Raw genomic sequence first — 24611 nt, 5'->3', positions numbered from 1 at the left:
TAGGGTGTTGTTTGGCGTTTGGGATGGCAAGCTTTCAAATTTCAATTTTCTCAGTTTCCACCTTTTGTTGCATCCCGTGATTTTTTATCAATTCTGCGACACTAGCCAGTCGCCATCTCTGCTATTGTCGCTGATATTTGGCAGCGCTTAGATTTTGATGCCACTTCTTTCTAGTCGACCGCACATAACCACCCCTTATGCATGGCTCCTCCATTCTGAAGTTCGACAGTTTGCTACATATCACATGGTAAATCAGATGATAATGCGGCCTGCCAATCCAGTCAGTATTGAGTTTAAAAAGGGCGAAAATGGCAGGACTTATGGCGGTTTTGATTCAATCTCAAGGGCGCGGGGCCGTACTAACCGTTGCTGAGTACGGTTGAAAGCTAGCGACTGGTAGATTTTATCATGTAGGCATCCCTGTATTCAGGCGCTTTGATTGTCACTAAGCGGACGCGAAGCATGAGCCTGGCCCAATGCTAAAAGCAGATGGCACGGTGATGATGGTAAAAATCAGCACCACTTGAACCACCAGTTTTGCGACCGGATATGCGACCGTACTTTCCCCCAGCTCCTTCCCAGGTATTTAGACGGTAAAACCCGCCCCGAGTGTCATTGGGAAACGCCGTAGCTGCCATGACCTCAGCAGTTCGATTTTGGCCGGCAACTTACTGTAGTAGAGCCAGCCATTTGTCACCAGAGGTGTGTTCCCAGTTGGATGGTGATGCCTGGCAAAAGAAGACTCGATGAGGCTGGACAATCAAGGATTTCAGGTACCAATCATGTCCTGTTTGCGGCTGGCTTTGAGGTAGTAGTATCCCGCCACCCATCAAGTTTGAGAAACGCTGAGATGCGTACAACTGATAAATCCAAGGTTTGTCGGTTCTTCTCAGCACCATTGACAGAGTCTACAACCAGTATGAACCGTCAAACATTGAATAGGTGCTTGGACAGTTGCAGGTAATCCCAAACAACATAAGATGGCGCACGGGCTGACAGCAATACACGTGGAGTTGAAACAATCACAGGATTTGAAACCTCTTATCATATATGCAAGGTGGTTTTTCAAACCACGTCTTCCTTGAAAATCTGCCGCTAACCCCAAGATGTACCTAGATAGGTAGCTACCTACCTACCTATGTAGCGAGCTGTACAAAACCTGGTCGATCTCGTCAGCAAACGTTGGTTACTGGACTTGCGAAACAAAGAGCCGCTTTTTCTTTTGTACCGAGTCATACTTAAACAGGTTGCGTAGGTAGTTCCTTACTCAATAATTTCAAATAATGCACAATTCAGTGACTATCGTTTGTGCTAGATATTCATTGTTTCAGCGGTCGAAGCAATGGCAGCCGCCGTATACAATAGGAGTCGGTTCTCGCGGATGTAGCCGCTTCAGGCTGTTCTTGGTTGGTAACAATCTCGCCGAGGAGCCTAGTACTCAAGCGTCTGGTGTTGTGACACCTTTCAAGGACTCTTTGAGCATTCGGCCTGCTTGGAACTATCCATCCAGGCAAGGTAGGTAGCCACCCAGGTCTCGGAGCTGGGATTCTTTCGTCACCGGATGCCAACGGCTCAAGTTGGTCTTCAGCACATAGCTGATGAGAATAGAGACTGCTGTAGTCGACCAATCCTGCAGGGCAGTCAAAGACATTCCACTGGCTATCCGGGGTAAAAAAATCTCCCGCAACCGGAGGCGAGATCTCCAGCCGGGCCAGACATCCAAAATTGACGTCGCGGTAGCCACAGACCTGAAAATCGCTATAGTCTGGCGGGTCGGGGCTTTTGGATATTGCCAGGGTGAGAGACTGTTCCAAGAGGTCAATATATTTGCGAAAGGACCACGGCGACGATGGCTCGTCGCCACATCTGACAAAGTGATGAGAGCAGTCGGTATGCTCTTGGAGATAGTTGCTGTACAACTGACAATCTCCATAGTCATGTCCGCACACGTAGCGTGGAGAAATCAGGGTGCTAAAGTTTGTTTCCGTCAAAAGTTGGACGCTGTTGAGCGAGGGCATGGCTGAGACGTTGAGCGCCATCTGCCTCCGGGTGGGCCCGTCACTCTGCATCTTCATGTATTTCTCGCGGATGACCAAATGTCTGATCTCTGCCCGAAACGAAGCTAAAGAGTCGTGTGTGATGTCGACGGCAACCATGGCGTAATCGGGGACAAGTACGGACCCGTTACAGTAGTAGCAACGCGCACGGGACCAGTCGATGAGTACCATGTCCGTATGCGCATTGAAGCGGACGAGACCTCCAGCGTCGTCATGCTCCTGGGGCGAGAGTTCTAGGACGTGGGGAAGCAGTCTAAGTGCAAAGGCTCGGGAATCGAAGCAAGTCGATAAGGCTATCCTTGCTGTAGAAGTTGCCGGGGCCAGGGGTGGGAGCTTGCAGACTTTGGGACAGTCATCGCCAGGAGAAGCGTTATTTTCGGTCACTTTGAATGTGAGCAGTCGCGTTTGTCCAAGATTAGGGAAGACATACTTCCAAATCAATTGTCGAATGTCGAAAGGCAAATTGTAGAAGTATGGGAATGAGGCTGGCTGCATCGCTGGAGAGAGTTGGATTGGCGATGATTTCGAGACTGCAGACGTCTGTCTTTCTCGACGGTCGATCCAGGAGTTGCAATCTTTGTTGGCGATGTGTGGCAAGGAAGCAGAAATAACTTGGACAAGCAGCTTGGTGGGCACTCGTACAGTAATGTAATGGTGTAGGTAATGAATGTACATATGTTGGCCGACCAACAATTGAGACTGATTGGCTATTGTATCAGCAACAGTCAGGGATCATGCAGATAAACGTTCTGGGCCATGCCAAGATGAGGGGCTTTTTGTTGGCCACAAAAGATAGGCCCATGCCTGTGCTACCCATGCGACTTTACCGATGGCTATTTTTCGCACATCCCTCACATCCAAAGGCGCAGTTTTCAGTGAAGCCCTCTAAAGGAATAAACCATTTGACAAAAGGAGTATGAGGTTACTAACTTTATGGGAAAAGGGTCTTTTCGGCCAAGGTCAACAACGCCGTGCCAAAAATGACCGTGACCAAACTTCGCGACTCTATCGGACTTATTGACTATGTAAGTCACTTAGCACCAAGTTCAATTCAAAGCGAGAGGTCGCTTGCAATATGAATATTTATTAGCTTGCACCCAGGGGCCAAGATTCAAGGTTCTAACTACCAAACAAACGTCACATAGCTTTGGGATACATCCAGCATTTATCAACGTCAGTGCCAAGCGCGAGTGGTGTCACTGTAGGTTCTTTCAACGGGGGATGCAGCGTGCAACGTCTTCTGGACTGCGTGAGTGACACTATCGTTGGATGCCTCAAAGCTAATAATTTACGAAAATCCAGAGACGATACACTTGATGGTGCTGGACAAGCATACAAGGCCATGGAGGATAAAGACATTGATCGGTTTATCAAGTCGATTCTATGTGAGTAATGTTTCTTTTGCTCTTTTACGTCTCTGGGGCGGGGGGTACTCAACTCAGACCATCACCAACGTCCATCTGCCGAATTTTGACGGGTGGACAGCCTTACCCCATACTCTTCGTCGGTTTGGTTTTCCTGCATCTCAGCGGCGGCAACGGGCCGCCTGCTGATGTCCGCCTTACCTAGATCCCAAGTCTGACGGGAGGAATCTCTCCGCTTACTTGTGGTTTCCCCGCAGTCTTGGTGAGGTTACAGATCTGGTAGCAAGGTAGCAAATCGGAGTCTTGACCGGCCCCAACCGTGCCCTTTCTGTGTAGATCTTTGCCGACGAGGGTGCACAAATTCAACTACCCATATTAGATGTTGGTGGATGTCAGCATGGTGATACTCGAGTCTTTGGCTCAAGTCAAACCAGCAAAATGTGGATTTTGGTATTCTTGCACACCTGTTTACAGCCTTTTTGTCCTCGCTCACACTGTAGCTGCACATAAGCGTGTGAATCTCACCGAAAGAAACAAAGAAAAAAAAAAAAAAAAAAAAAAAAAAAAAAAAAAAAAAAAAAAAAAAAAAAAAAAAAAAAAAAAAAAAAAAAAAAAAAACACTATATGGCCGGCGTCCCGCGCCCTCTGTAAGTAGTGCAAGTTCTGATTGGTTCCACTGGTTTTGAACTCGCTCCAAATTCTAAGAATTAGCTCGTAGCCGATGGTCCGGTAGCGATCATTTCCAAACTGAACGGAAATGTAAGGATTGAAATCTGCTCATAGCTCAAAAAGTTGAGCAACTGGAGTAAAGAACGGGGCCTACATCGGCCGCTGGTTGCATAGTCGTACTGGCTCGTGTACAATGTGACTAATACGCGTAAGTGAATAGCTAGGTACTTTTTCTGTAGCACTTCCTGTCATAACAAGCTGGGTTAAATGGTGAACGAGATTGTACAGGCTAGCAGTTTGTAGATGAAGACAGATGGCGCCAATTTGGCTAACTCTACTCAACGTGAGGCCTATTTAAATCCTCCCTAACTCCCCTTTCCGCAAGACAGAATCTTCTCTTCTTCCCCAGACACCAGCAAACTTCTCAATCCTTTATCCTACCGCATCAACTCAGCAACCACCAAAGGCAAAAAACCCATTCCTCTCAAAGCTCAAGATGCAATTCTTCACCTTCATCACCGCCCTCGCACTCGGCGTATCTGCCGTTGTGGTTCCCGAGGAACTGGATGCGTGTTTGTCTAAAGGGAAAACAGCATCTTCTTGACCAGAGCCGTAACGTAAAAGGTTTGTTCAGATTGGACACTGTCACCCAAAGACATGCAATTGCTTACGGACCTTCGTGTCAGGCCTATTAAGATGCTGAGATGGATATCCGTCTAGGGAAGGGTCGGAAAGAGGAAAAGAGCAGATGGTGTCTCATTTGTCCAGTGTTCTCTTCTTTTAGCTAAAGTCACTCCTTGCATAACTGTAGTAAAATCAAAAACCTGCCCGGGCTTCAACACACTTTCTTGTCTTTTGGCACATGATTTTGAAAAAGTGTGAAGGTCTATTAAAAGTCGAGAACTTCTATATACGTAAGTGTACTGACTCTACAAGTAAAATATACGAATTTGCCTCTGGCACTAACAGATCAATCCCAAACTCCAAAGACGTGAGCAAAAAAAGTAAATATTCAAAGCGGCCGTTGCCCCAATCTCGCACCAGCCTTTCCACAAAGCTGCTTAATAGACTTCGAAAGCTCATAATCCTGGTTGTTGACACCAGCATGGACATACTTTTCAACCCCTGGCTCATCAAGGTTGTCGAACGGGGCGTAATCAGGCTCGCACTCTGTATTCGGCTCCGGAAGGATTCCATCTTGGAAGTACCTGTTCACGTGCTTGGCGGTACAGGTGGAAGGCGTCGACAGAGTGGTGTGACCGTACGAGTTTTGCACCAAAACCACTGACCCTTCGAACCCCTGCGAGTTGTTCCGGGCGCTGATGAGCGGCGTGATGTTGTCGGCCATGTTGGCGATGAAAAGGATCGGGAAGTACGTCTTGGCCTCGAATGGTCCTTTTTTTTACGTTAGCATCGGCAAAGAGTTGAGCAAACCAGTCGATCAAACTTTCATCATGATCGCCAGTTTTGAAGCAAGACAGGACAAAGAAAAGAAAAATCACCTACCGGCAAACCTATACTTGGGCCTGACCTTCCTGCCCACACACTGCGCACGCAGACTCGTGTCGAGTGCCCCAACAGCCCAGCTGAGGTTCCGAATCTCATCGCCGATCTTGACAAAGTCCTCCACCGTGCCCGTCCACTCCTCCGAGTCGGCGCAGGATATGGCAGGAAACGCATCGGCCGTGCTCTCCACGACGCCCGCCAGCGGCGCGCCGGGCTCCACGGGTGTGGCGTAGCAAAAAGACGACAGCGGCGGCATGCCGGCCTCGGTGGCCTCGTAGTAAGGGCCGCCGTCGCCCTTGTCGAGCGCGGCCAGCACGCGCGCAAAGTCTGGGAACTTGTACAGGGGTCGGTACAGCGCCCCCGCGATGAGCCGGCGGAGCTTGGAGTAGGTCACGATCTCGGGCATCTCGGGTCCTTCGCTTTCCTGGCCCGTCTTGGCCGGGATGATGATGGGGTTCTTGCGCAGGCGGTCCAGGAGCCTGTGGAGCCGTCGCTCGATCTCGGCCGGAGAGGAGGAGTGGAAGGCGCATTTTGACGGGCCGGCAGCTGCGCAGAGGTCGTAGAATGCTTGCATCACCTTGTCAGCGTCGCGGGGGAAGTTGGTGTGCACGTGGGTGTACCACTCTCTGAGGTCGACGTTTCCTGGTGCATTTGTTCGGTTAGGAACCGGATTTAGTTGCTCGGGTAGACCGGAAGTAGTCTGTTATTCAAAGAGACAAAGTCATCTGCTCACCATCAGAAACAAGCCTCTCCACCTTGTCGGGAAACATGGCGGCAAAGGTTCCTCCGAGGACAGTTCCGTAGCTGAATCCCCAGTACTTGAGCTTATCCTCGCCCATCTGGTGCAGTATCTCGAGCATATCCCGAGCATGGGATGCCGTGCTGATGTGCTCAAGAATTTTGGACTTGGCCATGTTCGCCTCGCAGAGCTGAGAGGTAGCATAAGCGCGGTAATATTCATCGTAAATCATACCCGGGTGCGAATCGGACACGCCCACATCAGTGAGGCTCCAGAATGTCCGTTGTTGATCAGTCGGCCAGCAGTTGATCAGTGGAGTCGAGGCACCAACTGGCGGAGTGGGTTTGATCAGCCTGAGTACTCTATCTGACGGTATTTGTTGAATAAAGTATTTATGAGGCACTTACCACCACGTGGGTCAAAAGTGATAATGTCCTGAATCATTGAAGGTCGTGTCAGCAATTTCCTAGGTTAGAAGCGTAGATGCCTATGACGCATTCGCAGGTAGACTTACATGGTTATTTCCTACTACTTTCTGCACAAGTTCGCCATGATCCAACATTGACCAGATACCGGAGCCACCAGGTCCCTATATGTAGTACATTCCCCGATATTAGTGGCTGAAACAACAACAGAAACCAGACGAATTTGCACCAGATGGCGACTGCAGGTTCGTCACGGCAAACGTCCAGTTACCAAAAGGAGTTTGCCAAGAGGAGAGGCCTCAGCAGAGATGAAAACTCACCCCTGGATTGAAAAATACAGGCCCACGGTAGTCCGCGTGGCTGGTTGCATTTAGTCGGATGACTGCAATGACTACCCGGTCGCTGGATGGATTCTGCCAGTCCATCGGGACCTTGAAGTAGATGATAATCGGTCAGACTAACTTGAAAGGAATCCCCAACGGTCTTTCTTAGTGCCAAACGACGTACATCCAATCGAGCGCAGTCATACTGCCCCGTGTAACACTCTTGCCACCGTAAGGTCGTGCTGGGTTCAATCTGGCTCGCATATGGTGAGTGTCTGCTAATATTGATATTCATTCAAGTTTTGTTCAAAACATAGGACTCACATCTGCCCAAGAAACGTGAAAATCCATGTTCTGTTCATGGCCAGTCGACGAATCTGTCGAATCGAGCCTCGTCGTCACATCGGAAAGAATAAAACGTGTCTGTCTAACACCAACCCACCCTAAAAATGCTAGCCCAATTCCTGCCCAGGAAGCTTTGACGTGTCTGGATTTTGGCCTCGACGTCTTGGTGCCGACGGGAACATCTTTGGGTGCCGTTCCAAGGTGTTGGGTAAACTTTGCGACCGACATCCCGGCTCGGGTATTTCAATTGAGTTTTCGCGTAATCAAGGCAGAAAACATGAGCAATTTCCTCAGGATTGATTGGATCAAGCAACGCAAATTAAAATTCACCGCATCAAAAGAACAAAACAAAAGCAACTGACTGTTGGCATCGGGGGGGCAGCACAGCGGGGGGTGGGTATTTATCTTTTTTTTTTTTTTTTTTTGTTCTTGTTTCGTTCCACACCGACGGAGCAAGAAGACGTGTCAAGATTCGCGGTCAACTCTAATAATTTCCAAGCTTGGGTTGCATCCCAAGATATGGTCCCCGAAAGCAAGATAAAAGAAAAAGAGCCAAGCCGGGTTGTCCCTCAGCTGACAGATTCTGGCTTGACAAGCCTCCGAAAACCGTAATCGTGGCCTGTCCAATGAAAGCGCGGTAGATAATCAGCAAAAGAAAACGCGGGGCAGCTGCCGATCAACGCCGAGCATGATAAAAGAAGCAAAACTCGGGCAATTCGACTCCGTTTGCTGGATGTTGACTCGTTTGGCTTGTTTCAAAACAGAACATTTTTTTTTCTCGCGCTGGCCAGGGCCCATCGCAACATTTCCTGTAGCGGGACCTGGATTGAATTTCTCCATGCCAATCTTGACATGACTGACAACGTCTTGATCCGAAGCCTGGGAACGAATAAAGAGTCAGTAACCTACGTGTCAGACTCCAGGGCTTCCCCTTGAAACGATTATTTTCTGCTGCAGATTACTTGATATTAAAAAAAACAAGCTCGAAAGTCTGCATCCAATCCGAGCTTGTTCCCCGAGACGCTGCGTAAGACCAAAACAAAAAAGAATCCAGACTTGATTTTCTCCGTGTTTCTCCATACTTTGCAAGCTCGGAATACCAATTTTCTCACTGCCAGTTAACCATGAATTTTGATATTTTGATACTGTGCATTTTCATCCGTACTCGGCCTCAGTTTACTCAAAATTCCAACGACAACACCCAAACACCCTCACCTCGCGGCTACAATCTTTTCATTCCCGCGCCGTGCCATGGCTAGCTACTCCTTAAAAATCACTTGGTGACGAACAACTATGGCCATCCAGTTGTTTCATTCGAAAGAAACTGACATATTTGGGACTTCTGCTGCGGTCTTCGAAACTCGTTCGTTGCAGCATAGAAAGCAACTAGATCGCTCGTGAACGGTGCAAGTAATCTGCAGCTGCCGGATATTCTAGTTGGTCTCGATCATCAAGTGTCGCTCCATGCCAAACGTTGACATAAAGTATTCGGATGGAGGCTTCTAGTTTGGTCATTCAGCGGCAGTCAGGGTTTGCAAACCGTTCCAGGAGCTGGATTAAACTAACCTGTGCCAGTATCCTCAGGTTCCAAATCAAGCAAACCCGAGCTCCTGCAGTACCCGTCATGTTCAATCAACTTAAATATACCACTCCGTCTGTCTAAATCTGTGTTCACGAGTAATTCCTGGTGGAGCAGCGGGTATCCATGATAGTCCTTCCATCATCCCACATCATTCAACTTTTTTCTTGGGCAGAGTGCTTTTGACTCCTTTCACTTTCTATTCAAAAATAAGATTTAAATAAGACCAATGAGAAAAATTGCAGAGACTTCGCTGACGGACAGCGATTTGGACAACAACTTCATATCACAGACTGTTGATTGGATTGGTAAGGCCATGGCAAAAATAGAGGGTGAACCAACGGGATATGTATATAGGTATAAAATTGATTAGGGATGTAACTAGGTACAGGAGTAAGTCCGTTACAGGTCCACAGGTCTACATATACAGACTTTTACCCTATAATTAACTTAGTCAGAATTGCGCATAAATAATACTCCGACACAGACATTATATACACACCGTAAACATGAAATCGCGGGCAATGACATCCATTCTGCTAAGAATTCTAATCAAGCTCTCTACATTTGAGCTGATATTGATGGAGTGATTCATGAAGTGGCCAGTCTTGACTTAGGATAATCCAGTTCAAGGGCCTTAGTGCGCATGTTACTGATATGTGTCATAAAACTGAGAAAGAAAAAAGCACATTTCATCAAAATCCATGCCTTTTTTGAATATGGCCTCAGTTCAATAGCTCCAAATCCTGTACGGTGAAGTGACTTCTTTCTCGAAACGATGCAAGACTGAGAAGAAGATAGCCGTTGGGCTGCCCTGCCTTTGACCATAGCTAAAGTACGTACGACTCGGAGACCTTTGAACGCCTGTTGTGCTGCCAAACGCAGAAGGTGGCCACTTCTAGCGGTCCGTGAACAGAATAGAAAATGAAAACTGTGTCAAGTTCAATGGCAGCGGCATCTTTGTTGGATGTCTACTTCCTAGCCGTAACTTCGCGGCTATGCCTTATACTTCACAAATTTTGTTCCGGATCGAGGTGACTAGCTAGTTATAATCTAAAAACAGACTCTTACATTAGATTGTGATCACTTTTACAGTATAGAACGGACCCTTTTCATGTTGAGCGCCTCGATTCAAGAAACCATATGAATTAAAAACTTGAATCCGAGCTCCAAATAATGTTAGAAAACAGAGTTGTTATATATCGGCCGTAGACGCGGCAAGGGGCTGTGCGACACAATATACGAGGAACTTGAGCCCCTCATGCAGCCCCAGAGAGAACAAAATCAGCTCTAGGGACCTCAGCTGTTGAGTGTCCCTCCTGCTTACCATCCTTCGCAAGCTCAGCAGCCCGTCTTTTTCGCTCTTCCAACTCATGTTTTCGCTCCTCCGACCACGCCTGTTCACACGCTTTGTCTAGTTTCCTTCCTCTCATGTGTTCCCATGCAAGTGTACAAACCATAAAACAGCATGTAAAACCTGCGAGTGCGCCCGCAACTTCGAGACCAGTACGACGTTCAAGTGTCCCGTGACCACCTACGTGTTCGCAAACCCGAAAACGGGTTAGCATTTTTACACTCCATGAAAGCCAATATAATACCAATCGGACTCTGGATTCAGAATTTACCGTGAGTTTTGGAGAGAGAATTGGTGGCATGGGCCGCCTGTGTGTTGGAGCATTGTCCGAACGAATCAGGGTTAGCCTCGCATGTGCGTTTGCACTCTCCCTCGTCTTTTGCCTTGGCGCAACCCTGGCTCGTTTTCATTGACGCGTGACCAGGGGGAGTTTCATTTGGGGGAAGGGCTTTGATAGATCCCCCTTGTGCCGGAACTGCCAAGACAGCATGCCCGAAAGTCGCAATGGCGAAAAGAGTTTTGGGATGCATCGGAGTCCCTATTATTCGAAATGATGGGAAAAGAACAAAAGAGAATAGAATTGGGAAGATGGTGGAAACAGAAAGAATCAAGAAATACGAAGCCCGAAACTATCTGCGAGTTCTTTTCACTGATGATGATAATGTTGGAAAACAAGGCAAAACGTGGTTTTAAGGCCGTTAAAGAATAGTATGTTACTATTCAAAGGTTTGAGTCACGAGAAACAAAAATTTAAGTTAATCATAATTAGCCTCTACTGCGCGGCCATGCCGATATCCCTCATTTTAACCAAGGTCTATTTTGATGTATTGCTTGATCACATTTAGTCATTGATATACAGTATGCGAGTCGTTAACAACCAAATGCAACCCAGCAATGCCGGGCCAATCCGTGTTGTCATCCAATAAAGATAGAAATAAGAATTGCGACTGGAATAGTTTATGGGAAACCGCCTCGCCTCGCAGCGAGCTGTCACTGGCCATATATCACGCTTCGATATTCCTGGCACTTGATGCTGCTCCTGTGCCAACTTTACCTCCGAGCAAGGCGGCATTGCCGATTGTTTTCTTTTTTCTCTTTTTTTTACATTCTTTCTTTTTACTTTTTACCTCTTTCTTTTGTTTATGTCTCTTTCTTTGTTTTTCTTGTTTTTCTTTTGTCAATAGAAAGGTTGTATCATGTTGCCCGCGAATCAGTCATGTGCCTGCAGACTTGTGCACATCTAAGGTGTTTTTAGCAGTCTAACTGGCAGGCATCCAAGACTCGATGGGTCTTTCTCATCTCTCACTCGTCCATTTCCTGGCCAAAGCGTTTGTCAGTGTCTATATATAATGCGCCAATTTGCAGTAAGGTTCACTGCTAGTTATGAATGATGGAGGTCACGGCGCGGGCAAAGACAGTCAAATCCTTTCATAATGTAAATTGTTCTTTGCGTTAGGATGCTAGATCTACTTTAGGACCAGGCAAAAAAAGATCACCCCTTACCACCGTAAGTGTATGCGTACGCCTTCGCTAACCTGACCGTTTAGGGACCCTCCAAATACGTACCGCATTGTTATTTTCTTTTCTTTTCTTTTTTGTAACAAACTATTACCAAAATTGGGAGCAGTCACGTGGCTTACAGCACTGTGCCAACTGTTCAGGGATGGGCATTTTTACCCATACCACCAGAGTAGAGGGTTTTCCTGTATATGTGGGTGGGGTTATGTGACTGACTGTCTGTCAGCCATTCAGCATACCAAAGGTAGAGCTTCGTTCGCGTAGGTTGCTAGATGTGATCCCTCCTAACAGGCTGGGATATAGATTTCTGTTTGACACTTCACTTCACAGCAAAGCCCAAATGTTTTTATCCTGTTCGACGTATTCGGCAAATGGACTTGATCATAGAATCGGCTTGGAAACCGTGCCTCAACTGCTTCTAGATCAATCAAAATTCTCGTTGCATCGACTTGAGAGCAAAAAAGGCTTCGTCCGTCAAATCGAGTCTGCGCTCGAATATTTGTTGAATGATACACTTTGTTCTGTAGGTCGGTTAGCTTGACCACCGAAAGACGAATTTGAAAGTCAAGATGCGACATACAAACAGGGAACACGAAATATGGCGAGAGCCAGCTTTTGTTCGTCAGTGGTTGGTGATCAAATTGAGCCAATAGTTGAGGAGAGAGCTGTTAAGGAACGAATGACATCAGATAGATCCGGGTAAATTCCGTTCCCGGCTTACCGACGTTCATTTTTTCGGTCAATGCCTGCTGTGCTCAAAGTTGAAGGCAGAATGGGCATCTTGACAAAGTTTCACATGCTCGAGAGAGAACTGAGGGCGGACTTTGCTTATCGTCTTACCCACACAAGCCATTATCTTATAAGGGACAAAATAATATGTGCTAAAACGACGGCCCTACAGATCTCTGTTAACCTATCTGATGTTCTGTCCGTACTTCAAACGAGTTTTTTAGACTCTAGACCTAAAAGATTATTAGAAAAGGTATGGCCCGGGCCGAAGGGAACATGGTCTTCCTCGTTTGAAAGTGTGTGTAACCACAGCCATGGAACCCCGCCTTTCAGCGCTGGGACCCTGTCATCCTATCATTGCATTACTAAGGACCACCATGTGCCTGCGCCCGAAAGCCTGCAAGATGTGCATGACGTATTTGTACAGCAGTAAATAATACCTTTCACTGCGAATGCCTTCCAGAAGTACGCGACTCGCCGGTACTTTTTGTGGATGTGTTTTCAATGGTTAAGTTCTACTTACTTACCACAGTATCAGTGACTCTTGGTTTTGGTTCGTTTGGGAAAATTGGGATATGAAATGAGTTTCTCTCTTGTATTTATCAATTCTCTCTCTTTTTTATGGTTTGCTGGCATGGATTTCGGTAGGCTAGTTTCCCGTCACGCGGCGCAAAACTCAATGCGGCCAAGTGTGCATTTTGGGTGTCTGCAGTCCTGCCTTGCGAGCGCTGTCCCTTTGGAGGGCAAGACGATTTGTAAATGTATCCCCGGCTATACTCTTTTTTGCGGAGAGAAAAGGAAGATAAAGAGAAAAGAAAAGAAAAACCATTTACCCCACCATTTACAATTTGGTATTTAAAAAAGAATGATATAAATATATTCCAAATATACATATTACATAAATCAAGATATTGTTCAAGACGAATCGTGGGATCAACAAAATTAAATATCATAATGCTAATAATGGTGCTGGTAGTGGTGTTGTGGTAATAGGTAGGGTATTGAAGTGTATTTGTTTATATTAGTACTGGGTGGCTCAAATTTGGAGGCCGACTAAGTAATCGTGGAGGTCATCCAACGTGGCCCCAAAGATACTCTGAAAGGGACAATTTGAATGGCCATCAAATTCGATATTGTACGTGGCTAGTCCCCAGTAGCCGTTTCACTCTTTTGAGTTTTCGTAAGCCCGGAGAATATATAGACCTCGTTGCGGGTTACCTGAGTAGCGGTTCACCTCTGAGGTTGCAAATCTCGATACTGTCGGAGTTCCAGCTTTTTCGTAGTCTAACGTTGCGTACCCCCTGTTCGGCACCCCCCCTGTTCGGCACCCAAAAATAACAACACTTTTATTTTTATCCTCCAACTTCTATTATAAATATCTCGATGAATCTTTCACTTTTGGATTTACTTTTTTCTAATCTTAATTCTCCATTTTCCAATAAAGCAATATACTAAAAAACAGCTTATATCTGCAATTAACGACGTCAATAATGGCAATCCAATTGCAAAAACCTCCCGAAAATGGGGAATACCTAGGTCTACACTTCAAAGTCGACTTAAAGGTTCTCAAGCTTATAAAAAAGCACAAAACCCTTTTCAAAGGCTTTCTACGGAACAGGAAAAGCATTTGGCTGATTGGATACTTACCCAAACAGCTTTAGGGCTTCCGCCAACGCATCAAAAATTACGCTTTTTTGCCGAACGAATTCTTCAAGCCGCCGGAGAGACAAAAGGCCTTGGAAAACGTTGGATAACTCGTTTTTTGGCTCGTTATCCAATCCTTAAGACCCAAAGGCCCCGTCGAATAAATAACGCCCGGGTTAATGGCGCTACTACGGAGGTAATTAAATCTTGGTGGCTTTATATTACGAACCCGGTTATTAACGCTATTAAACCGGAAAACCGTTGGAATATGGACGAAACCGGTATAATGGAAGGTAAAGGATCTAACGGCCTGGTATTAGGGTTTAACGGGATCCGGCCGTTGCAACGGAAAGAGCCCGGAACGCGGGGTTGGACGACTATAATCGAATGTATATCGGCTACGGGCGTTGCCCTCCCTCCCCTTGTTATATTTAAGGGAAAAAACGTACAACAACAATGGTTTCCGACGGATTTAAGCCTTTTCGATAATTGGAAATTTCACGCAACCGAAAACGGGTGGACAAATAACGAAACGGCTATCGAATGGTTAAAAAAAGTGTTTATTCCGTATACCCAACCTTTAACCCCTGAAAAGCGGTTATTAGTTTTGGATGGCCATGGATCACATATAACGGACGAATTTATGCTTCTTTGCTTGCAAAACAATATTCAACTCCTATATTTACCCCCTCATTCGTCACACGTTCTCCAACCATTGGATCTATCGGTTTTTGGGCCGTTAAAAGAAGCTTATCGACGTCAACTTGGATTTGTTAGCCAATTTTGCTGTTCAACAATTATTGGAAAACGAAATTTCCTACTTTGTTATCGAAAAGCCAGATTAAAAGCATTTATAGCAAAAACCATTCAATCTGGTTGGCGTACAACGGGGTTATGGCCGGTAAACTTGGTTAAACCACTTTTAAGCCCTTTTTTGTTAGAAAATAGCAATGCCAACGTTATAAAAGATAAAAACAACGGTTTGCAAAGGGATAAAACACCGGAAAGCCCAGCCCAAAAAATTAACGACCCGTCTTTACTTATTTGGAAAACCCCTAAAACGACCCGAGATGTCCGATTTCAACTGCAAAAACTTTCCCAATCCAACAAAACCAACGCTACTTCACGTCTTTTATTTGCAAAAGTCCAAAAAAGCTTCGAAGCTAAAGATACCCTTTTGGCTAGCGCCCAGCAAAAAATCAGCTTATTGGAAGCACAACTGGAGGCAATACGGCCGGTTAAAAGGAGGAGGGTGGTTCCGGATCCAAACGAGCTTTTGGTTAACAAACAGAACATTATTGGATTGCAGGAAAAGGATATAGAAAATTTGGAACCTTTAGCTGATGAAGAAGAGGTTAATGAACCGGAGAAGCGTGAAAACGATTGTATTTTTGTCCGTTGATAATTTTATATTTAAATCAGCTTATAAAAGTAGGCATTTCGTTGTTAGATTTTCAGGGTGCCGAACAGGGGGGGTGCCGAACAGGGGGTACGCAACGTTAGAGTTTTCTAAGGAATAAAGGTTCTTGAACGGATTGGTCTTCAGCTTAGTAGCATCGTCTCCAACTCAATCGAATCGCTTCCGATTTGAATGGAATCATTCTTCAGTTGATTAAATTCCTTTCCAGTTAACAGGCAAGACTGGGTATATCCGCCTAATTTATCGAACTATACCACCCAGAAAGATATTTAAAAGAACTCAAATTCAGCCCAGTCAAGCAAAACGTCACAAAGATCAAAGTTTTAGATTTGTTCAGACGAAGGTCGATCGATCGACGATAACTGCAAGGTTCAACATTAATATGACTCGTTGAGTCGTTGCGAACGTTGTGAACGCTTCCATTCTATGGCGACCTTTTTTCTGTACTCTGCTCAGTTAAAAAGAAACAAGTCTCGAATAGTGTCAGTTACCTACTGAATAAGATTCTTGCCACAGGCCTTGATGCCAGTAGTGACACGGGCCCAAGAAAGCCTAAGTGGCGTGATTTCCAGCACCCCAGTCGTTGATCTCAAGCAGCAAGGCACTGTCGTAATTGCTGAGTCTCCGCGGCAGTAAAGCCGATGGAGCTGAGATATCCATCGATCCCACCGTATACATGGCGTATATGTGCGTCCAGCTCCTCAACAAGGCCTTTGCACGTTGTAGCAAAGCTCTGGTCGAGCCCGTGTGCCTCCATGTACTTGTTAGTCTTCTCACGCTGCTCGAGCAGACCTTGGTCGGAAAAGTGATAGTCATAGGCGATTGCGTCCAAAGGAACATGCAAAGCCAGGAGGATGATTATCATAATCAAGCCTGTCCTGTCTCTGCCATGCACGCAATGTATCAATATTGGAGTTGCCGTGGGTGGATCAATCAACGCCCGCAGTGCCTTGAATCACAAACGGTTGTCAGTTAATATTGAATTCCTTTACGTATGACTCTAGATGGAGCAGAGGATAAAAGAAGAAAATAATTACTCACTTCCAATACTTGAGCTTTACCGTGGTCCAGAATGTCAATTAGGAACCCATTCATCCCGCGCTTTCGCAATAGCTCGCGGCTCAAGATGCGCTTAGCTGCCATTTGGTCTCCCAAGACGTAGTAAAGAAAAGTAAAGCGGCTACATAAGTCACGGGTTAGAGTGGTTAGACAAATATCGAGTATTATCGAAGCCGCGGTTGGCAACGTACAGCCGACTGAACCAGCCAAGCAGGCTAAGCAAATATCTTTTGGTATCCTTTCCGACCAGGTCAACCATTTTGAAGTCGATGCCCGTGATAGAAGTGGAAATATAGAATACTCCCTCGGAAAGCTGTGCCTGCTCCTGGGCACTTTCTCGCTCTGATCTAATCAAACGATAAAGAGTGGCTTTGTTCAACACTCATGGCCTCCGTAGTATAAAATAGGAGGGCGGATACCTAGCTTACCTAAGTCTCAAGTCCAAAATGGTTCGAATCCCTAGCCTGTCCCTGAGAATCTTTCTATCAATGAGGGAGGCTTGTTCTGCTTATGGTCAACAGGTGTCCAGCTTCCAGTCAGAGGTAGGAACGCTCAATACATACCAATAGCAGCAGAGCGATACAGCACGCCTTCTTTCAAAATCCTGGACAAAACGGACATCAAACGTTAGCGAAGATCTTAAGAGCAAATTGGAGACATTCCAATCTTACTTGCGATTGGCCCGATTGTTCACAGTCACGCCAACATCGCGGAAGTTGGGTATATTGGGAACATAACCTGGACCTGCAGGTTGCTTGGGGGACGGTTCACGCGGGTCTTTATCCATCTTGGGCTGGCAGGAAGTATAGAATGCGATCGTCTCCTTATCGATCCAAGAAGATTAACAGCTAAGGAACAAGGTTGGACTTTTATATATTTATATTAGAGAGACAATCGACGGTTTCCCGTGAGTTCAATATGTCTCAAAGGTTTGTTATGTACAAAAGCTGCGGGCATATGTTACGAAGAGACGAGATGAAAGGATTTCCACCAATATCGTCCCACGACAGAGTTTGTGCTAGTCCACAGTAACTATGATACCGAAGCAATTACGTAGTTTTACACTGTTCTACGATCCTGAAGGCAGGGCCTGCTACCTGCATAGATCAACACAATGCTCTAGAAGTGTTCGTAGGCTACACGCCCCGCACTGTCTCTGCATATCCGTGGGGTAACGTAGATTGTATTCCTTCTTCCAAGTTTGGTAATAAACCTCGAAGCATCCCCCTGATAGCCCATTTCGCCACCGTACGACAGGCAATGTAAGTGAAACTAAGTCCTTATCATAGTATGCCCGCGCTAGAGTTCTCATATGCCCTTGACGTTGCATCGAAAATATCACATCGTACGACAGGCAAAGTAAGTGAAATTAAGTCCTTGTCATAGTATGCCCGCGCTAGAGTTCTCCCATGGCCACGCTAAAATATATATAAATAAAGTTCAACGTTAATTTCTGTAGGGTGTTCCTGAAAGTGAGAATATTACCTATCATTGTCGATATGCGTAGCATCTCACATGCCCTTGACGTTGCATAAGGCCGGGGTATTACACTCCCGCACGTTGTCACAATCAAATGGCCCACGGATGTCCGCCCGAATTCTATTCGTATTGCACTGTTACCACGATCAACTGCCGAAATGTTGAGCATGATTCAGTATCATCCGACAAGGGAAGCAAATTATCGCACGACGTTGGCCAGGCACAATCGCGATGGAATTAAGCCCAACGTCTACTACAATTCCATCTACCCAGCTATATCTAAACTTTGCCGCCATCAAATAGTATGTTTGGAACGAAAACCCTTTCTACGGGCATTCATACTACAGCTTGCTGGCTCGGCCTCTTGGTTTGCCATCTTGTCGTTTCCACCTAAGCTACGTGCATAACACCTTGGATGCAATACGGTCCAATGATTTCTTCAACGGTACCTCTAGGCACCTACTGCCTGGCAGCAGCCGCATTCGGGCTCACATCGCATTTGACCTACTGGATACGTGGACACCGGGTCCGCCACGCCACATGGACCTTCCTATGCCACCTGGCTGCGCTCTTCATCCTTGGTTGGAAGCTGACCAAGGCGCAGGGCAGCTTGAAAAATGGCCTTTTGGCGACTGCTGCCATCTTCTTCTGTTACCTGGGGTCTCTGTTCACCAGCATTACAGTCTACCGTGTCTTTTTCCACCGGCTCGCCCGCTTCCCAGGACCTTTTGCTGCTAAGGTCACCAAGCTCTATGGGATCTATGCCGCCCGGAATTCTCAGGTCAATGACCATCACACGTCCCTCATGCGTCAGTATGGCGACTTTGTCCGCATTGCTCCCAACGAGCTCATGGTCATGGCTCCCGAGGCCCTGTTTAAGGTGCAGGGCATGACAAGCAAATGTTCCAAGAAGAACACGGGAATCTTTGACATTCTGCATTCTCAAGGAGATCGCATGATTGTCGCGCTGCTGGACAAGGACGAGCACATTGCCCGCCGCAAGATCTGGAATCAAGCTTTAGATACAAAGTGTACACCCTGCTTCTTTTTATCTTCTTTGTCATCTCCCCAGAAATGCAGTTACCCAACCGTTGGTTCAAATACTGATATTTTCAATTGTAGTGCTCCCGCAGTATGAACCCAAGATCCGCCAAGAGGTCATGCTGTGGCTCGATACGCTCTCCAAGATCGATGGACCGATAGACGTCACTCATTACATGATGCTACTTTCCTTTGACCTCACCGGAGCTGTGGGATACTCTGCAGATTATCAAACCATCAAGACCGGTAAAGAAAACAGGACGCTCCATCTGCTAGAGGCCAGCTTCAAGCCGTTTGGGAAGCTGGGATTTCTTGCCTGGCCGGTGCAGATTGCTCTCGAACTCGGGTTTGCCAAGGAGCAAAAGGAGTTCGAGGAGCTCTCGGTCAGGACGGTCAACAAGCGAGTAGCGGTTAGCTTCCATCCTCTATTCGTATAACGACATCCGTTGATATGATTGGCTTGAGGTTCTATCTGGAGAGCCAAAACAAACCAGGGAAAATACACCTGCTAATATCTGTTACAGGAGGACTCCGAAGACAGGCTGGACATACTCAAATACTTCCTCCAGGACTTTAAAAACAAGCAGACATCATTCAGGTCAATGAACTCTTTGTATACAGAGTCGCAAGCAATTCTTATTGGAGCAACGTAAGCAAAAATATCGGCGAATATAGCGAAAATAACAATCCGTTACTAATTTGCACCAACAGGGATTCCACCTCGGGAACCATGGCATGGATTCTATTCTACCTCGTCAAGCACCCCACAGTGCAGGCGCAGCTGCTAAAAGAGATAGAGCCGGTCTTTGGCAAGACCACGCCTGGCGAGTTTGCCGACGCCGATCTGCGCGGCCTGCCCTTCCTCCAAGCAGTCATCGACGAGACCCTGCGGCTGCAGCCCCCGGCTGGCAACGGCAGCGCCCGAATGACGCCGCCCGAGGGGATCGAGATCGCCGGCACGCACATCCCCGGCGAGGTGAGTGTTTGGGTGCCGATCCGGGCGCAGCAGCGCGACGGGCGATTTTTTGTCTACCCCGACGATTTCATCCCCGAGCGGTGGACGACGCGGCCTGAGCTCGTTTTGGAGCGCCGCGCGTACGCGCCCTTCAATACAGGTAAGTTCCAACAACTCTATTTCTTCAAACCCTATTTGAAGAGGTCAAACATCCATCCAGACATCGTTGCTGAAACTGTACTTTCTTTCCCACTTCTTTCTCAACAGGTCGATGGAGCTGTGTTGGGAAGCAATTGTCTCTCGTGATTATGCGCATGGTGATTGCCCATACCTTGTGGCATTTTGAACCAAGCTTTGCCCCTGGAGAAGACGGCAACGACATCGCACTGAAGCGTCAGGATTTGATTATTGCCAGGCCTGGGAAGCTTGAACTGAAGTTTACCCCGCGGAAACGTGCTATTTGACAGGGTCTCAGATATATGCTTTTCTGCTGTGGGTGTATCCTAGACTTTGTGTTTCTCTAGCGTTGGTAAATCACGGTATAGGCCTAAATCCCAACATTTTTGTACAGTATAACAGAACATAAATTTGCTTTACAGCTGACTAATTACGAGCTAAAAGGAAAAAGTGAACTACTTCGTCTTGACTTGTATGATTGCTGTTGTAAAATATCGATGAGTCTTTAGCGATCAAGTCGTTTTTTGTACAATATCAACAATCGCACCCTTCTACGATGTTGGGAGTTTAGTCTGAAGTTTCCCCTTCTTCTCGAAAACTGTGCCGGGTCTTTGGAACTCACCCCTGGAATACCCGTACGGGGCCTCCGCATCTTTGGAAGGTTTTTTTAAAAAAAAGAAATACACTAAATGGCTTTGGGAAAACAAAAGATGAACGCTCAACAAAGCCTATGGACTAGATCAGAAAACCTACCCGACTTGGGGGCTCGGACCCGGCAGGTCCCCCCGCGGCCCGCGCTCCCAAACAGCGGGGGCAACATTTGGGTTTTCTTTTTTGGGTGCCTCACGAACCGCAGCGCCACGCACCCAAAAAGCTTCAACCAAAAGATCCCACGGCGCTTGGAGCGCACCAGTGACCAATCTCGAACTGCCGCCGTCTCGAGTAATGCTCGGCGAGGGGCATGATGCTGCCCCATTCTACCTGATGACAACGTAGGCACATATAGACCTACGCACATGTGTGGAACGATTGTTGACCCGCAATGTCCGTTATCATGTGCGCCGTAAGTAATCTATAATGGTTTATGATGGGAGCGTAAATGGCCCGATGTTTGAAAACAGGATAACGCTGCTTATTTATGGCCGTATTCGGTATCTATGGCGATGTACCGAAGACAACTGGGAGAAGGGATCGGGGAGGATTTGAACAGGATAAACGACATGTGACCAGTGGAAAAATCCAGCAGAATCGCTTCATCTGAGCTTGCTTCTTCACTTCTCGTACACAACCCGATTGCTGATCTTCCCGATGCCGCCAATCTCAACATCGAGTACGTCTCCCTCCTTGACCACCACCTGCGGCGACCTTCCGAGGCCAACACCAGCCGGAGTACCCGTGAAGATCAGAGTACCGGGCAGCAGAGTCATGGCCTGGCTCAAAAACGACACGAGTTTGGCGGCGCCAAAGATCATTTGGCTGGTGTTGCTGTCCTGCATCGTCTCTCCGTTGAGACTGGCACGGATAGAAAGATTAGCCGCATCGCCTAGCGCCTCCTTGGTAACGATGGCTGGCCCGATGGGAGCCGATGTATCGAAGCTCTTGGAGAAGCACCACTGGCCGCCGCTTAGTGTTTTGTCCAGCTGCCAGGTCCGGTTGGAAAAGTCGTTTCCGACCTGTGGATGATTGGAGAAAGTGTAAGCATGAGCGTCAAGAAATGTAAGGTTTAGAGGGGAACATACAGTGTATCCATAGATATAGTCTAGCGCCTGCGCCTCAGAGACTCGAGAGGCCTCCTTTCCGATCACGATGACCTGTTTCGTCGCAGAGGTCAGCTTGAGGTGCCTTCAAAAGTCCCAAGCGGGGAATGAAATGAGCAAATAAACTTGCCAACTCGGCCTCGTAATCCAAAGCTCCCTTCTCCCACGAGGCGCGGGGAATGACCATATCATCATTAGGCCCTGCCAGGGCCGTCACAGGCTTATAGCTATTTCGACAAAAAAGAAAAAAAAGAAAAAGAAAAAAAAACAGTCAATATTTTGATCACCACCGATGTTGAGGCATGCAGGCTGAGAGATTTCCTACAAGACAACAGGGACGGTAGGAATGGCCATCTTGGCCTCATCGGCATGGTCCCTGTAGTTGAGGCCGATGCAGACAATTCCTCGGCAGTCATCGCGGGCCAGAGGACTGAGCAACCGGGAGACGGGCTGGCGGACACCCGTCGGCTTTGCGAGTCCGCTAAAGGGATGGCCGGTCGACAAAGTCTCGGCGTCACGGAGATGCTGGTCGGCGAGACCATAGTATGTTTTGCCGTCCGCTTGGGAAACGAAACGGATCAACCCGCCACGCGACGCGGTGATAGATTTTGTTGATACATTTCTTGCTAGGAATCGCGGTCTTACTGCTGTAAGGCGTGGCGGGATCGTGCGTCTCATTTCTTTTTTTTTTTTTTTTTTTTTNGCTATCGAGGGTTCTCATAAAAAAACGCTGGGGTCTCATAAACATAAAGTTCTAGTTTATTCGTTCCTAAACCCTCAAAGAAACTCAAAGATGCTTTTTTTTTTTTTTTTTTTTTTTTTTTTTTTTTTTTTTTTGCTGTTGCTGTAATCAGTACTACCTGCGAGCTCAAGAATAGTTGAGCGGTTCTGCAGGGAACACGTGGCGGGGAAACGAAATGCAGAAAAGCAATGTGGGCCCCGCTGAACCAAAAGCACCACCTGGCAAGGCCACAATGATGTGATTTGCTCGGATTTACGCCCCGAAGCTGTCTGCGGTAGGTTGTTCGCTAACCAATCTCCACTAAGTTATGCACTACCGCACTACGTAACGCCCTGACCAGACAGGCAACTCCGCCTGAGAAGATCGGATCATGGTCACGCCATCCGTCGGTCATCCGAACCGATTATCCCGCTGTAAACTTCACAATTCAAGCCACTCTCATAGCATTTCGTGACTGTGAGCTCTGTCGCATCCTACACGGAGTTATCTAGCTAGCTTCATTATCCAACTCTACAGTATGCAATCCGCTCAAGAACGCGTCATGTCCCTGGTTGAGAGCATTCAATCCCCTGGGAATCGAGGCCTTGTGACGGGGACCATCGGTGTCGGCCTGCTGGCATCGCTCCTGGGATGGTGCTATCAAGACTACCAGGGCTTTATTGCTCTCGGCCCAGGAGGTCTCCCGTACAACTTGAGAGGATGGGCCATCGTTACGTTGTTCATCAGGCCATTTGCCATGAGCAAGTCCAGAGTAACATCTGTGACAGACTACCCGGAGCATGGAGCCCCAGAGATTGTCAAGCAACTCCCAGTTCGTCGCGGAGAGCGCGCCATCCTGAGGGGCATTGCACCTCACCGTCAGATGTCGCAGCACGCTCCAGAAAATATGAGGGTTGTAAGTATAAACACCCTACCCATAGTTCTGAGCTAATATCAAGCTAGAACAACTGATTGTCAATGACTGACATCCATTCCACAGTATATGCAAAACCTCTTTAACAACGCTGTCAAGCAGCACCCAGGGCTATTGGAGATGAAAAAGTCCTTGTACGAACGGCACCACGACGCGCTGTTCGTGTCTGCCAATCTGCTGCAAAGCCACAAGTCGTCGATCCCCGAAACCGCGCGGATTTCCCGCGGCGAGATTGGGCACATGCATACAGACCTCTCTATCCACCTCTACCTATCCCCAGCCGACGCGCGCCAAATAATCGAGAAGAAGTGGGGAGAACGCCACAGGCTGTCTGTCCCCAAGACGTCCTGGTTCAACAATAAGTTCGGGGTCGCCGACACCTACCTCATGATCTACGGCCCGAGGGATGAGGAGGAGATGGAGGTGCTGAAGGTCATACTCGCAAGGAGCATCTCCTTCATGACTGGAAAGGAGATATCAGAGGATATCGTGTGGAGCGAGGCGCTGTGATGGTTTGAATGTGATGTTTTCCCATGGCGACTCCCACCCTATTGTATAGCACCTGTTTCGAAACTAAAATTGACTACGTTTGTTGGCTGAAGCTCGAAAGACTTTTCTGAAAACTAAGTGGCCGTTGAGATTGAGGGATCTCGGATGCAATATAACGATTTATCCTGTCTAGCTTGAAGCATCCATCATACCTGCGAGACCCGGAAACAAATCCTATGGAGCACGCGCATAGGCGGTCTAAGCCTTGGATTTAATCATGCCAGCAGGAAACCGACTGCATTTTCAGCGCCACCATAACAGTCTCCT

At 47.2% G+C, this 24611-nt stretch overlaps 7 protein-coding genes across 7 annotated transcripts; 3 read left to right on the top strand and 4 right to left on the bottom strand.

The window, feature by feature from the left end:
- Window positions 1–1319: 1319 nt before the first annotated feature.
- Window positions 1320–2552, bottom strand: PgNI_02251 (uncharacterized protein; the record flags this gene model as incomplete). Its single annotated transcript, XM_031122318.1, has 1 exon — window positions 1320–2552. The coding sequence occupies one exon, from the start codon at window positions 2550–2552 to the stop codon at window positions 1320–1322; it is 1233 nt and encodes a 410-aa protein (XP_030987633.1).
- Window positions 2553–2961: 409 nt separating this feature from the next.
- On the top strand, window positions 2962–3579 carry PgNI_02250 (uncharacterized protein). Its single transcript, XM_031122317.1, has 3 exons — window positions 2962–3082; window positions 3203–3258; window positions 3360–3579. The coding sequence occupies exons 1-3, from the start codon at window positions 3038–3040 to the stop codon at window positions 3448–3450; spliced, it is 192 nt and encodes a 63-aa protein (XP_030987632.1). The 5' UTR covers window positions 2962–3037; the 3' UTR covers window positions 3451–3579.
- A 1408-nt stretch (window positions 3580–4987) lies between these two features.
- Window positions 4988–7796, bottom strand: PgNI_02249 (uncharacterized protein). The gene is made up of 8 exons (XM_031122316.1): window positions 7408–7796; window positions 7268–7336; window positions 7081–7191; window positions 6850–6924; window positions 6743–6770; window positions 6330–6701; window positions 5597–6238; window positions 4988–5485 (listed from the first exon to the last, which is right to left on the bottom strand). Exons 1-8 carry the CDS (start codon window positions 7654–7656, stop codon window positions 5103–5105), a joined length of 1929 nt encoding a protein of 642 aa, XP_030986344.1. The 5' UTR covers window positions 7657–7796; the 3' UTR covers window positions 4988–5102.
- An 8465-nt stretch (window positions 7797–16261) lies between these two features.
- PgNI_02248 (uncharacterized protein) lies at window positions 16262–17518 on the bottom strand (the record flags this gene model as incomplete). The annotated part of the gene is made up of 6 exons (XM_031122315.1): window positions 16262–16621; window positions 16714–16852; window positions 16923–17078; window positions 17160–17235; window positions 17295–17335; window positions 17403–17518. 6 exons carry the CDS (start codon window positions 17516–17518, stop codon window positions 16262–16264), a joined length of 888 nt encoding a protein of 295 aa, XP_030986345.1.
- Window positions 17519–18640: 1122 nt separating this feature from the next.
- On the top strand, window positions 18641–20820 carry PgNI_02247 (uncharacterized protein; the record flags this gene model as incomplete). The annotated part of the gene is made up of 5 exons (XM_031122314.1): window positions 18641–19241; window positions 19333–19661; window positions 19776–19900; window positions 19963–20366; window positions 20474–20820. The coding sequence occupies 5 exons, from the start codon at window positions 18641–18643 to the stop codon at window positions 20668–20670; spliced, it is 1656 nt and encodes a 551-aa protein (XP_030986351.1). The 3' UTR covers window positions 20671–20820.
- Window positions 20821–21654: 834 nt separating this feature from the next.
- On the bottom strand, window positions 21655–22818 carry PgNI_02246 (uncharacterized protein; the record flags this gene model as incomplete). Its single annotated transcript, XM_031122313.1, has 4 exons — window positions 21655–22056; window positions 22123–22225; window positions 22275–22367; window positions 22466–22818. The coding sequence occupies 4 exons, from the start codon at window positions 22816–22818 to the stop codon at window positions 21655–21657; spliced, it is 951 nt and encodes a 316-aa protein (XP_030986352.1).
- Window positions 22819–23277: 459 nt separating this feature from the next.
- Window positions 23278–24532, top strand: PgNI_02245 (uncharacterized protein). Its single transcript, XM_031122312.1, has 2 exons — window positions 23278–23777; window positions 23862–24532. Exons 1-2 carry the CDS (start codon window positions 23400–23402, stop codon window positions 24303–24305), a joined length of 822 nt encoding a protein of 273 aa, XP_030986353.1. The 5' UTR covers window positions 23278–23399; the 3' UTR covers window positions 24306–24532.
- Window positions 24533–24611: the final 79 nt, after the last annotated feature.

This window comes from Pyricularia grisea (genome assembly GCF_004355905.1).
Source record: "Pyricularia grisea strain NI907 chromosome Unknown Pyricularia_grisea_NI907_Scaffold_1, whole genome shotgun sequence".
In the NCBI taxonomy this organism is placed as follows: Eukaryota; Fungi; Ascomycota; class Sordariomycetes; order Magnaporthales; family Pyriculariaceae; genus Pyricularia; species Pyricularia grisea.
The sequence above is the reverse complement of the archived record's forward strand: the minus strand, read 5'-3'. Positions and strand labels throughout refer to the sequence as shown.